The sequence below is a fragment of the Papilio xuthus genome, unplaced genomic scaffold (genome assembly GCF_000836235.2).
Source record: "Papilio xuthus unplaced genomic scaffold, Pxut_1.1 DF827714.1, whole genome shotgun sequence".
NCBI classification, from domain to species: domain Eukaryota; kingdom Metazoa; phylum Arthropoda; class Insecta; order Lepidoptera; family Papilionidae; genus Papilio; species Papilio xuthus.
In genome coordinates, this window is record NW_013530935.1 from 5,175,205 (window position 1) to 5,191,069 (window position 15,865).

A 15,865-nucleotide genomic window follows, 5' to 3' on the forward strand; every position below is an offset into this window, starting at 1 on the left:
TATAAAACCTAAATATATTTTATACTTTTATTTGTTACTTATTTAATACTTTTATTTTATAGGAAGTTATACGTAGAATTATGCGATACTAGCTGTCGCCCGCGACTTCGTTCGTGTGGTAAAACTTAATTAGTAGCCTATGTGTTCTTCCAGACTATGTTCTACATCTATGCCAAATACTAGCGAGATCCATATAGCCGTTCCCGGGATACTTTCAAACAAACATCAATCCATACATCCATCTACTCAATCGCATTTATAATATTAGTAACATAGTAAGGTTCGTAAGATATTAAGACTAAGTATCGGAAACCATTATCGCCTGACATTTATGAATAGCAATGCCACTAAAACGAATAATCAATATTATATTACATCTGTATAATTCTGTCGTTAAATAAAAACATTTTTAAAATTAAAGCAAACAATCCTATGTTTGTAAACACCACTAATAATATTAGTTTTGCTATATAATGTAATTTAACACGTTGTATGCGTAGAACTTTATTCTGTATTCGAATGTGTCATGTCAGTTTCTTATTTAGATAATAAAACGAGTAAATACTTCAATCATTTCTTTTTATTTAACTGCTGCTTACAGAATAACTCTTAAATTTCTTAATACAGAGCGGTTTTTATTGCAAATAGACTTCGTATAGAGTGAACGAAATCTTTATAGTTTTTTTATGGCTACGGACATTACTTGAGATGATTGTTGTTTGAAAGGAAAGATTAAGGATTTAGTATAGAGTAAAAAGCTATTAAGAATCTAGAGGTAGTGATATCTTTTTGCTCTCTTGTTATTTTTGTTTGCTGACAATTAATTGAAAAGTGAAATTGTCCTTAGTGTTCTCCTTATTCTTTTAGTATTATCGATAGAGGTTATAAGTTAAAAAATGTGTATATTAGAGGAAGTTTAAAAGTTGCGTAGTAGTGATCGAGAAATTGAGGAGTAAAAGATTAGCGTGGTTTGGACATGTTATGAGGAGGGATGATGATGATATAAGCAAAAAAGTAATGAGATTGAAAGTGGATGGCTACAAGGGTAGAGGAAGACCAAAAAAGTATGGAATGACTGTGTGAAAGAGGATATGCGTAAGAAGGGGGTAGACTCGGATATGACGGCTGATAGAGATGTATGGAGGAGTAGTACATGCTGTGCCGACCCTCGATAGGGATAAGGGCAGGTTGATGATGATAGAGATTATGAGTTACATTTAAACTAATTTGACGTGTTTTTTTTTAATTTTCAAATTCTTACTCGCAAATCACTAAATTAAAACTATAAGGTGTGATTTACATAACAAATAGAAACTTTAATTAACAAAAGTGTGGGTATTTTAAGAACAACTGTTATCGAAACGTCAAACGCCAAATACTTCAGTTGGTACCCCTGAGCGCTTGTCAGTGCTCGGACTGTCAAAAGTGGAAATAAAATATTCGATTATCAGGTTATAAAAAGTGTTAATAATTTAATTTCAAAGTGTGACTAATGTTATAAATAATAGTGAATTGTTACAATTGTTTTGTAAAAATGAAGTGATATAATTATAACATTGTTTTTTACCATACGTGAGTACAATACTTATGACATTTTGAGGTTATTGTTTATTGATTAAGATAACATTTTCGTAAATAAATCTTTTATATTATAATATTATTATATTTTATAATTATAAATGCGAATGTTTGGTGGATGGATATTTGTTAGAAGGTATCTTGGCAACCGCTGAACAGATCTTGATGAAATCTGGCAAAGATGTAGAACATAGCCTGGAAGTCATAGGTAACTTATTAAGTTTTTTATAAATTCTGTGCCGACGGTCGCAAGCAACAGTCAGTTTATATATAAATATTTGTTTTTAAACTGCAATTAGTAATTCTTAAATGTAATAGATTTTGTAAAATTGAGGTTATGTTTGCCGTCGCGAATAGATTCACTGTCTCGGAAATTGATAGCTCTCTAGCGGAATCTAGGTCAATCTGGAGAACTAATTTAAGTGGGAATTTAAAATCACTGTAATTAACTTAAATAAAACTTTTCTGAGACACCAAAGATCATGGCTATTATATCATATTATCTTTTACTTCAGAGGAACTTGATGGAATGTTATTTTAACCGGTCTACTAACTGTAAAGACTGGACTTGTACATAGAAAGTTTTTAGCAGTCAGTACTAACAAAAGCTGATCGACTTACCGTAGGTTTTTGAAACCAAAATCCCTGTATAAAACATATCGTCATCCCTGTCATTATCTTTAACAAAACAGAGATAATAATATGTTTTAAAAGAAGATTTTGATCTTGAAAACCGACTATTTGAAACACTCCGTGAATGGTTGTTAAGACTTGAAAATTTGACAAAGGCCAACTTTGGTCATTTTGGAAGCACTGGCTTTTAATTTTAAGCCAAATTAAATCGTGAGGTTTAATGATATTTTAATTAACTGTAGCTTACTATATCCGTCGTAACGTAACCCTTTTACTAAATAGAGATATGTTTGTCGTATATGTAATTTGTGAGAGTAAATAACCAAAAGAAAAGCAAAAGCGCGTTGAGGAGGACGAAAGTGGCGTGACTAATGATATTGTAGACACGGAAGTGTAAATGTATAAGATTTTTGGTATTATTCTCACCAGTGTCGGCGGGTCGCTATATATTACGCGTAATGCCGGGTTACTTGTCAGCTTTGTGACTTTAGTGTGCTTTACATTTTTATGATGAAATCCTTTTTTTTTCATTTCTTTTCTGATAAACGTATAAGTACATTACCTAAACATTAGTACAAAATTACGATGCTTTTGTACACGTGTTTCGTCAGTGGAATGATGCGGTTAACATAATGTAATATGACTAGCTCTCGCCCGTGACTCCACACGCACGGAATTAAAGAAAAACTTCATAAATAGGTTATGTGTTCTTTCAGATTTTGTTCTACATCTGTGCCAAATTTCAGCGATATCTGTTCAGCCGTTCCGTAGATATCTACTAAAAACATCCATCCATTCATCCTTACATTCGCATTTGATATATTCGTTAGATTATCTCTATTACATTTGGTTAGATTATGTAGTTTATAGTTAAATATTTCATTTTAATTTATTCCTTCTTAGTCTAAGTAGGCTGGCCGTAAATGAAGCCAGAACATTAAAGATTTAGAAAAAAAACGTATGCGTCCAAAGGCCACGGAATTGATGACGTCATCTCTATACTGACATCGTTACGTAATACTTTAAAAATACTGTTAACGAAATCGTTCTGTTTTAAACCATTTTTCTGAGAGTTTTCAGTTCAGTATTGTTCTAACTTTTGCGGATAGATGGTGCAAATTAAAAGCCCAGATATTTAATAAAATTATAATAATATAATTTAAAAAAGATGCGAATTGCACAATAATTTGAAGGTAAGTGATACGAATAGACAGAGACGTATATATATGGCCCAAGCGCCTGATGCGGGCATCGGCAACGTTCCCGCGATGGCGTTTTGCCGCAACATTTGCGCAGGCGTTAAGTCTAAACAAGTATTTTACTGCATCAAAGGTTACAATAATAATATGAATATAGCATTTGCCGGGAACAAGATAATAAAAATACATTTCCCAAGAACATTACCCTTATAATGAAATTTCTTTCCTGAGTCAAATTCAATTTCGGTCTAATTTTCTGGTTTGCTTGCCAGGGACGCAACAGCCGATTCTCTTACATCAGTGAGGTAAAAATTACAAAATTTATTAGTACAATATTAATTTTTGCCAAAAATTGCTTTTGAATAACTAAAAATAAGCGTCAATAGCCTAATGGTTAAGGGTACGGATTTCCGATCACGAGGTCGGGGTTCGAATCCGCTATTCGACTATTGTCGTGAACCATATCCTAGCACAAGCCTAGAGTTTAGTTGGAATGGTAAAAGAAATACTAGTGAATTTACAAAAAAATCTGCCCATATTTTTAATAAAAAAAAAAAACAAAAAACTAAAAATGATTAATACATTTTCGTTTTAATTAAATAAATACACACATATAGAAAAATGTGTTTAATTTGATAGGCATTAAATTTATCGTAAAGAAATTTAAAACCCTTTCTTTTGATTCAGTGGATTCCATTTCGTTCCAAAGGAAATACTTTTAAAATGTTGATTAATTTGATTCCAGTAAGACATTTTTAATAGATTAATTAAATCAGTTATACGTAATTATCAAGATTGTGATGGCAAAATGAAAAGCCTTGAAACAAACTATGCTCAAAGTTTTTGACAAGGCTTTTGCTATTAATTTCCTCGAGGGCTTATAACTGACTGTCGAGTTTACTGTTGTCCGTCAATTGAAAAGAGGAAAGATTTGATTGTTTGAATTGAATAAGCTCCAACACTACTGAACTGATTTGAATAATTATTCCATCATTATCCCTGGGTATCTTACTAATATTGTAAATGCGAATGTTTGGATGGATGGATGTTTGTTTGAAGGTATCTCCGGGACGGCTACATAGATGTCACTGAAATTTTACATTTATGTAGAGTACATAGTCTGAAAGAACACAAAGGCTACTAATTAAGTTTTTTTATTTAATTTCGCGCGGACGGAGCTAGTATACTATATTTTATTTTTAATTCCGTGAGAACGAAGTCGTGGGCTAATTGTGCTAATTCATAGTTTTAAATAGATTTGTTTGATTACGAAAAATATTTTCTCATCTCTTTTATTCTGATTGAAGAAAACAGAGACAAAATATGTTAAAACAAATGTTTAGGCTCTTATAGTAAAAGCGACAAACTGCAACACTGTTGTAAATCAAAGACCAATAAATTACAAAATATTTTATTATCTAGAGTTAATTCTAAAATTCTGTACATAGTCGTTATAAAATTTAAGGCGCTTCATCAGATCTTAAAGGCAAGTATTGATTACGTTTAGTGTAAACACGTCGTTGGGGAATCTGTATCGCTTCTACTGAAGACCGGGACTGCGCTGGTTGTTCACCAACCGTCCCAACTGGTATAGGAGTCACAGAGTAACCTGCAGCTACCAAAGCCTGGAACTCTTCAGGAGTATAAGCCTTGTTATTCTTAGGTGGTGGCAACTGAGGACGTTGGTATTCTAAAGCTCTTCCTTGCTCGATAGGATATTCAGAGCTAGCTGATTGTTCTCTTTGAGATTCTATTCTTACTGAAGGTCTCGACACTTTCTTAGGAGCTGTGTTCTTGTGAACGTAAATTGTTGATAAAGGAGATTTAGTAGATTCAGCAGCTCGTGCTTGTTCAAATGATCTTAAAGCCAGTGCTGATAAATCGTATCTAGGTCTTTGCTCGTTTTGTCTGTATAAAGGTCTGATATAGTATTGTTCATTTTGACCAGCTTGAGGAACGGCTGATAGACCTTCAAGACCGGATTGGTTATAAATTTTAACTGTTCGTGTCTTTTCGGGTTCAGGGAATCGCTTTAAGTACGCCAATGGCCTTTCGACTGCGATTCTCGGTTGTTCTTGTCTAACATTTTGAATTGTCTGTCTCTGTGTGTCGACGAATTTGTATTGCTTTTGTTGAGCTGGTTCTGGTTGTTGGTACTGAGGTACGAAGACGTAGTTACCTTGAGTTTGTGGCTGTAGGTTTTGTAGATTTGGAGCTGGGACGATTTTCAAACCTTGAGATTCGGGACGTTCATACAAAGGTTGAGATATGGCTTGCTGGGCGACTTGCAAGGGAATGTAGCGAAGGGTTTGCCCAGTACGCTGTGACTGTATGGGGCGATATTGAAGCGCAGGCGCTTGAGATTGTACATTGGTTGTTTCAATAAGATATTGCTGAGGGGCTGTCGACGCTTGCGTTGGTACCACTTGGATCTTCGGGCGCAGTTTAGTCGGTTTCTTACTTGGCTTTGTTACGTACCTTTCCACCTGAAATTAAAAAAAATATGGTTGGATTATATGACTAACAGTTAGAACCAAAAGATACGAAAAAAGTTTTCTTACTTGTTGGTACTGTTGACCGAGTGCTTGAGGCAGGATTTGCTGTGTATATATTTGCTGTCTGTCGTCTTCTTGCCGTGCCTGGCTGAACAGCGCCAGGAGTTCTTGGTCGAAGGGATGGGCGGTAGCGCTGCCGCTGTCGCTCACTGATAGCGCGGCGCCTACTGAGGCTTCACCTCCATTGGATGTGTAGTGTGGACGAGCGATGACGGTATGAGATGGTTGAAGAGACACCTGGAAATCCAAATATCTATTAGTATTAGTAATCCTTTTCTGTCCTCTTATTTTCAAGTCCTAGAAATTCATTCGTAACTGTCTTTACGTCTTAGTGGATTATATGTTTCTTAGTGTCAAAACTAATAATCCTAATTTTAAATAAAACTGAAGTTTTTACCTGCCCAGCCAGTTGGGGGTCCAAGTAGTAGAAAGGCTGTATGTTCTGTTGTAAGCCTTGCTGTAAGTTCTGCTGCAAACTTTGCTGTAAACTTTGCTGTAAATTCTGTTGGTGTTCCTGCTGTGGGTTGTAAAGCTGTTGCAGTTGCTGCAGCTGCTGATTGTTGGCTAGCGGTGCTTTTCTCTCCGGCTGCAGTTCCAGCAGTTCTTGCGCGTTCAGTGAGAACACTTGCCCAGGACGGTATTCTTCGGTTTGGCCACTTCTGGAAGGTGGAACGTAATGTTTTAAATATACAAGATTTTTTGGTTAAAATAGAGCGAGAAAGCGACAAATAATTTTTCTAAATTTCTACCCCCATTCTAGAAATTTAGGATTATAAGCAAGTTTGTAAACTTTCTGGTGATATGTCTTAGTTTCGTTTGATTAGTTTGCTTGATCAATATTCGCGGTCTTCATTTAGTATACTTTTATCAAGATTTTTAGTAGATTTATTTGGAATTTTTACTACTTACCCACTGGATTTATCTTCCTCAGGATTTTCTTGTACTGGTGCAACTTGTTCCTGTAACAAACCAATTATTGTTACATATTATAAAAAAATGATACGATAAATAGTAATTTAAAAGTAGTTTACATCAATCTGTAGCATGTCATAACAGTTTTACAGTAATTACCAGCAGATGTCGCGTTATTCGCTCGGTGAAAGCGGTGATAGATCGGAACATTGTTCGTCCACGTTCAAATCAACTGACAATACCAAGAGTTCAACCAACCGACAAATTTATGCAATACAAGTGGACCCTCGGAAATCATACGGCAAAGCATGCAATCAAAACTACAACATGAATTTAGTCAAGTATATGTCTAACTTGGGATTAGTTTACTATTGAATAATTAAAGGTTTCCAATCGCTGTGATGAAATATTTTAAGATTTTACTAGCAGCCGCCCGTGACTCCGTCTGCTTGAATTTAAAAAAGTTCATAAGTAGTGCATGTGTTCCTTCAGACTGTGTTCTATATGTATACCAAATTTCAGTGAGATCCGTTCAGTCGTTCCCGAGATACCTTCAAGCATCCACACATCTATCAAAACATACGCATTTATAATATTAGTAAGATGTAATTTAATTATCGTATAATAATATTTACATAATGCACATATCTGAAAAAGGATTCAAAGATATCTCTGAAGTTATCCAACCCGTACTGGGCCAGCGTGGTTGACTATGGGCTAGTCACCTATCTTAGGGTAGGATCAATGAGAACAAGCTGAGCTGAAGATCTTATATGAATAGTTCTTTTCTAGATGCTCGGTAAAATAATCTACACCAATCATGAGATATATTTTTAGAAGATACAATTATGTTACAAAATATTTGTTAAAGAACGTCGCATTTGCAACTATGATAAAAATAGCTATTTCCACAACTGTTATAATTATAAAATAACAGTCCTCTGCTATTCATATGCGACAACGTATTATTATCTATTGCTAACTCCTCGCGTAACATTCAGTTATTTTACGACTAACAACGTCAGATTGTGAAATGTTAGGAGACGTTATTAAAACGGTATTAAGAGCGCAAAAGTCGACAAATGAAATTACTCAATTTGTGAATAACGCGGGCTCAGATGCGATGAAATTCTTACGACATGTGACATTTTATTTATAATTTCGACAGTGACATAAATTTCTCATCATTCTCATGTTCTCATAGGTGATATTTATTTGCTTAATTTGGTGTATATCACTGAGCTATAGTACTATGAAGTCCAAGGTTAAGCGAGAATCCAAAGACCGTGATATTTTTCTCTCTTGTGTAGGTTTCTCTCTAACCAGAATTTCTCGCTTATGGAGGTCTTTCGTCGAGACGGTTCATATGAATTATCTCTAAATGAAAAGCATTAGTTGTCTCACTTCTTCTGAACTAATCGTGTGAAAAGGACGACTTTAATTTATTTTATCTGTGATTTAATATTGCAGTGGTATTGAATTATCTTATAATAAAACTTTTTGACCTACACTAAGGATATTTATTGTGTTTTTCAATCAAAATTTTTCACATCATCATTTATTCAGATGTTGCAAATCATACGACAGTTTAAGGAGAAAGTACGAGCTATAATAGTTGTAACAAACGCCGCAGTTGACCTCTACAAGTAATTACAGTGAGAGGCTACAATTTTCTAAATAATAAAACACTGTACTATTCAGCAACCCGTCGAATCCTAAATTGCTGTCTTCGCAATAATTATACCACGTTCCCAACTAACGCCTAAATTAAGTAAACAGACGTACATCCAATCTTACTGTCTTATCTTTATATATATAATTCTTCTGTGAGTGTGTATGTCACTGAACTTCTCTCAAACGACTGGACAGATTTTGATGAAATTTTTTGTGTGTGTTCAAGGGGATCTGGGAATGGTTTAGATTCACAATTTTCATCAAATATTAACTTCATATTAATTTATTAAAATTAAAGACGGGTAGACAGGACAACGTCTGTCGGGTCTGCTAGTACTAATTATAAATGCGAAGGTTTGGATAGATGGATAGATGATTGTTAGATGGTATCACCAGAACAGCTGCACGGATCTCGCTGCAATTTGGCATAGATGTCGAACATAGTCTGAAGAAGACATAAGCTAATAATTAAATTATTTGTTAAGACCGCACGGAATGGGCCATCGTGGTTGACCTAGTCACCGTTGAGCTGTTGACTAGGATCCAAGCCCCTCATTTGGGACTAAAAGTGTGCTGATGATTAACGATGCTGATGATTAATAATGAAATTATATAAGTCTTCGCTGGATTCGTTAACCGGACTGGATTGATGCAAACTGGAATGTTATGTTACGACTGCTTTTCCTAACGACACAAGTTGACTCATACTATCTTTATCACCGTTCAGTTTGTTGTGATGTAAATTGAATAAATAAATAAATTAAAGGTAAACGAGATAGTTATTGCCCATTTTGTAACGCATTAGGCAATTAAGTTATTGTTATCTAGGGAAGAAAATCTTGTTAATATTACACAACGTGGACTTAGAATATACAACAACAAGCCAAAGGGCCGATCGTGATGTTGAATCTAGGACACAGAAGTGAAAGGGCAAAATATAGTCAAAGAATTTAATTTGCTTCCCACTTAATATCGTACCTTGTATAACAGTCGATAGGAGATATAATTTGGCATTCATGTTTGTTGCTGTGACAAGTTTTTGACCTAATTGCTATGTGAGCGCTATGACATTTTACCGATGGGTAGGTAATAAATGTCCCCGACTGTAAAAAGGAATTATTGACGCTTGAACTATACTCAATAATGATGTTTTTCCTATAACATTAATAATATATTATATATTTATTATTTTCTTGATATAACCGTGAGTTTACACTGCTGAAACACATGTTCAAAACGATTCAAAGTGACGGACATACGTAATATTTTTTATACGGCAGTGGAGACCCACGGTATGGAATTTAAATTATTATCGATAATTTAATTCTTAATAATTCCACGTAAAATTATTAAAATATTTAAGAATTTATTAGAATAATATTTAAGACATCTCTAATATTAAAAATGAATCAATTTCTAACACGTCGTTTATAAAATGTCACTTGTCATATTTTAATTCGACGACATTCACCACACTGTGGTCATGAACGAGAAAGATTAATATCTTTGTATATATACTTATAAAACGTTAAGATATTATAGAGTAATCATCATTATCGTTAACTAAATCATTATTACGGTTAGAATCGTATGTGTTTTTTACTTTTAATATTTATTATTTCACTAGCGCTTTAGCTTCGCAATTCTGAAGGCAATTTTTTTATTTATTATAACGTTTTATAGACTACTAGTTGCTTTCTGAGACCAAAATCCATGTGTAATTAATCCTTATTTTAATCCTCTTTAGCTTCCCACTCTTTTTCTTATAAGGAAATTAGAAGTGGATTTTCCGGATGAGGGGATGCATGAGAAGGGAAAATAGTCTCTTTCTGTGCATGTCCTCTGTCGATTATAGGTAGTCAATACATCTGCAATTGCGTATGTTTATGGACAGCGGTCGCTTCGCTGGTTCAGCGACTTCAAGTGGCTCTTCGCTCGTTTGCCACCTTATAATATAAAAAAAAAAGTTTTTTTTTCAAATATAATGAGATGGATGATCAGCATTCGCTGTACTATTATCACGAGCTGACTGACTTTGATAAATGTCACAAGTTTTTAAAATATGACACATCACAATAGGGGGGGTCAGATAGATATGGCCAGTTGAACAAAGACTGTGTAGGAATCAAAAAATTATGAAATTCTTTTAAGGTTTTCTATGTATGGCCAAATTCAAATGTAAGCTTTCTTAAATCACAGTTAACCTAATTTCAATTTCCATTAACGATATATTAAACAAAAGCTCTTTGAAAGAAAACAGCTAGTTAAATATTACATTTTTGCCTCTTAACCCATTGCTTTATGGCCCTTAATTGTCTTAGTCTGTCTTAATATTTATTGGTAATATTTAAATAACGTGACCAGCTCGTTATTTATAATTAACAAAAGTCGACGTCTAACAGTACATGTACCAGGAAGCCATAAAATCCTGTTAGATGTCGGAACATTTGAATTCAAAGAGACGGGAACTGAAGTCACTTGTTATCGTGTAGTTGGGACAACTGTAAGTGACATTGAAGAACGAAAGACGTGTATTTGAAATTTAAAGTACTACAACGGGACCGTCTTTACTCTGGACAGCTATTTGACGTAACATGAATTCTGTTTATATATAACGATGAATAACTTTGATTTACACAAAGAATAACATTTAATAGACGCAGATTTTATTGAATACTAGCTGTCGCCCGCGACTTCGTCCGCGTGAGATTATAAAATAGATAGTAGCCGATTCTCAGACCTACTCAATATGCTCACTAAATTTCATAAGAATCGGTCAAGCCGTTTCGGAGGAGTATAGGAACGAAAATTGTGACACGAGAATTTTATATATAAGATTTTAATTCATAACTTATTTCGTTACACACAAAAGCCAAATAGAACACATATTTACTGTGAAAACAGATTTATTTACTCGTGTTCATTGTTATACTGCTTTCTTTATTACTCTATGTCATTCCCTCGTGATAAAAAAGCATAAAGTCGTCCTTTACTGATGTATGGAGTTATTACACTATTAAACTATTATTATTACATGTCATTAATTATTAACAAAAACCTGTATTTAACCGGTATATAATTTTGCGTGACTTCGCACTTAGAAAGGTAGGGGTCAATAACTATGGTTACAACCCTAATATTATACCTGTTTTCTTCCCGATCTGTATTGGTCCTGACTGCCCTCTTGCGTTTGTCTCTTGTCTTGTGACTCCATCTGCTCCAAGTCAGTCATTTCATTCTTCTTCTCAACCTCCTCGGCTGCGTACGCGCACAGAATTACAGCTGTAACAAGATAAAACGATATTAAAATTTTCAATAAGCATTTCCTTGAATACAGTAACATTGTAATAAATAAAAGGAAATTCTGTACATTATTTTTAAAATTATTTTGATCCCCAATTGAGAAATGTTACTAAAAAAAACATAACTTTTTCTCTCTCAACACGCTCTCCCTCTAACTCTATATCTCTCTTTTTTATCATTGGAAAGAAATTTAGACTTTTCACCACTGAGGTCAGTAATAAGAAAGTATCCCTTTGCAGAAAATCTAAAGACATCAGGCCACAATTAAATTTAATTATAACTACGTAAATAATAAAATGAATTAAATATTTTTTCGCTGAAGAAAAGCTTCATAAATTTACGATAACAGCTTTATTAAAATCTAACGCACGAGTGCTTTTACGCATAATGAGGACGAAAGCGAAATGTTTGCTCGTGACATATCCTGACTCATACAGCGCTGCAGCGCTTTACAAAGCCACGTAAACAATATGCATTTAAACCTAGATTATATTAAAGCTGTACAGCGCTGCGCAGACTAATTAGATTTCGAGATACGAGTAAAAAATGGCTTCCCATAGCGGAACTGCAAATTAAAGCGTGCATAATTTTGTTAAAGAGCGTCGGTGGCTCAGGGGCTAAGCACTTGACTTACAATCTGCAGGTCTTGGGTTCGAATCCCGACATATACTAATGTGTATTTCGATTTCCGATTTACATATGTACATTTATCCGAAGTTCTTACGGTGAAGGAAAAACCTCGTGATGCTGCACATATCTGAGAAGAAATTCAAAGATATGTATGAAGTCAACCAACCCGCACTAGGCCAGCGTGGTTGACTATGGCCTAATCATCCTTAACTTAGGGTAGGCTCCGAGCCCCTCGGTGGGGACGTATAGTGAGCTGATGATGAATGAATTTTGTTAAAATAATTTGTTTTATGGAATAACCTGTCTTTTGAGGTATTAACCAAACCAACTTAGGTTATGTTACGTCTAGTATTAGTCAATATCGAACGATTAGATTTAAAGTCGGATTCCACTGTCGCAAAAATTGTACAAAAACATATTCATCAGATTACCTGAAGTTTTTATGTATTTATTTATTAACTCCTAATGCTATTACAATATATAAATACATGAATAAAAACTAATTTACATAGCAACGACGGCCTTAAAGTATAAGCGATTTTTGATAGTATTATTTTCAAAACAAGATTTTCATAATATGTTTCAAATAATTTCCTTATGTAATATATCTAGGTATAAAATGGTACATAATGTGCTTTTTCAAAGCTCTATTTACAAGGAAGTATACAAAATTACGTTCTTAGTATCATCAAGTAAAAGAGAAATCAAACATGCATTAGCGAATGTATTGCGCTAACGATAGACCGGGCAAAACTTAAGCCAGCGACACACTTTTGGTTTCAACTGAACACTTCTAAACAAACACACTGTTTTTTTCTATAATAAGGTAGTAAATGAGCAAGCGGCCATCTGGATTTTCTGAAATTATAAAGCGACCGTTACCCATAGATATCCGCAATTCCAGACCCTACCTTTAATCGACGGAGAAGACACACAGAAATATTCCCCTTTCTGATAAGTACCTTCCGTCAGTAAATCCACTTAAAAATTTTACAGTCATAAATCGGCCTTGGGAATACCAACTCATCAGTTGAAACGCGGTTGTGTGTAGCTGGCTTTAAATAATACATTATTCTTATGTCTCATCGTCTCTTTACGTCATGATGTAATTATAAACTAGGGACGCATCCCAGCTTAGTATGGAAAGTAACATAACTTTTACAGTCGAGGACATTAATTTCGTACCCATTTCGACGAAATATGTTGACATTTACAATGCAATTAGTTTGAAAATATGTCACAGCATCATATATTAGTATATTTATAGTTCGTAAGTATTCTTGACTATTATTACAAAAGAATTCTTAATCGAAGAATGAAAATAACAACATGTTTCTAAGCGAGGCCCACGATATAGCTGAGTAACAATAAATATTCAGATAAAATCCTTTATTGAGTCTGTATCGAGCTTTTATTGGTATATCATTCCTTATTTCCTTAGATGTGGTAATATTGGGATTATGTAATAAATATAAGCATATTACTTACTAATATTAATATTTTTGTAAAAACAAGCGGACCTAGACAAAGGGCATTCGCTACAAAGCGATTCCATAACGAACTTCAAAAATTTACAGAACTGATGCGCGACAATCACGTGACTTACCGAAAGTTATTGACAATTCTATACCTTTTTGAAGTTCGTTATGGAATCGCTTTGGAGTGAATGTACTTTGTCTAGCGTATAAGGTAGAGTTCAAGGTGCCAAAATATTTTTCTCGCTTATTGAGGTTTCTCTCTTATCTATTTCTTGTTTATCCAAGTTCGACTGTATTACACATATATTTAAAGAATTAAATTTGCTTCCCACTGAATACAGCAATTTGTAATCATGTACAGTTATAATTTTGCATTTATGTTGTGACAAGCTTTCGAAGTAATTGTTATGAAAAAATTAGTCGTCAAAAATTTTGTCAAAATGGTAACGAAATATATGTCTGCGACTGTACATATCATATTTGTAATGTTTGATTATTAATAAAGTAATAATTGATCAACATAAATATTAGTAATACCTTTAATATTAGCGAATATTAGAACAAAGATAAATTGGATCTTATTTGAAAAGCATCAGTTCAATACAACCCAGTTCCCACGTTCATTACACTGCCACAATGAACGTCGAGTTCAACAAAAGTAGTACAATCGCGTAGAAAAGGCTTGCAAATTAACATTCAACTCTCACTTAAAGGAATTAAAATTAAGATCTTTTGCATTTTGTGCATAACTATACACGTGTGAGTAACATATAGTTGAAAATAGGTCTTACGGTGTTTAGGGACCAGGATCTTAAATACAGTGGTCTGAGAAGCCATGACTTATAGGCCCGGTTGACAGTTCAAAGAATTACGCACTTTATCTGTATTCTTTCTTTGACACAAATCAGATATGAGGTAACATTCATCATCAGCTCACTATACGTCCCCATCGGGTTAGGCTATCAACCACGCTGGCCATATGTTAACACTACTACTTTGAAATATTGTAACAAAGAAAATCCTACTGTAAACATCGTATGAATGGTCTGATAGCGAAGACCTTCGACCAACATCTTAAGAAGCTCTCTCTAAACAGGTGGATTAAGGGCCCATCGTGAGAAGGTTCCTGTCTCTGTAGCCCTGACCACTGGTTGCTGGCGTCATGGGATTTCGCAACCGGTGGTGCTTTACTTTTATTATATTTTGCATAATTTTTTATTTTATTGTTAAGTGTTTTTTTTTTTAATCTGTGCGGACGGAGTCTGCAGCAGCTTGTAGTTTTTAAGTTTATTCTTAACTTGTAAAGATAAGAGTGGACGAGGCATAACAAAATCAACTAAGTTAACGATGTCGCTCGACTCAATCCGCTCCAGAGGACCTATACATTCGCTGCAGATTTATTACGGTCACCGAATACAGTCGCCGTGTTAAATTGGAATACAAAAATATACCTTATACAATTGTGTTAAAGTTTACATTATGTTTTTGTTGAATCTAAATTAATTGCAATACAATTTTGTAGTCTTAAATATACTATGTTTTATTTAAATGCTTTTACAAAAGCATCTACATTGTGTTCACTCATTCTCGTGTATTCTGAACTACGAGAAATAATAATTATTTACGCGTATAAGACGCACATTGTGTCAGTAAGTGTTATTTAGTTTTTTTTTTCTTTTATATAAAAAGGAACTTTTATGGACTAATTCCTAATACTAGCAAGCAGAAAACACAATGAAAATTTTTGATTTTTAGTTTTTAATTTTTTTTGCTTTTTTTTATATCTTATGGTGGCAAACGAGCGAGCGGCCACCTGAAATCGCGATCGCGCGAATAGCGAAGTGACCGTTGCCCATAGACATACGCAATTGCATATGCGTTGCCTACCTTTAATCGACGGAGG

The 15,865-nt window shown here is 34.2% G+C and overlaps 1 protein-coding gene across 1 annotated transcript in view; it reads right to left on the bottom strand.

Moving 5' to 3' along the window:
• Window positions 1-4,805: 4,805 nt before the first annotated feature.
• LOC106116567 (bromodomain-containing protein DDB_G0280777) overlaps window positions 4,806-15,865 on the bottom strand; it is a 31,154-nt gene continuing 20,094 nt past the window's right edge. The window contains 5 exon segments of the mRNA NM_001312712.1: window positions 4,806-5,896; window positions 5,972-6,202; window positions 6,363-6,624; window positions 6,875-6,924; window positions 11,697-11,833. Coding sequence (NP_001299641.1) covers window positions 4,871-5,896; window positions 5,972-6,202; window positions 6,363-6,624; window positions 6,875-6,924; window positions 11,697-11,833 — 1,706 coding nt within the window. The 3' untranslated portion in view covers window positions 4,806-4,870.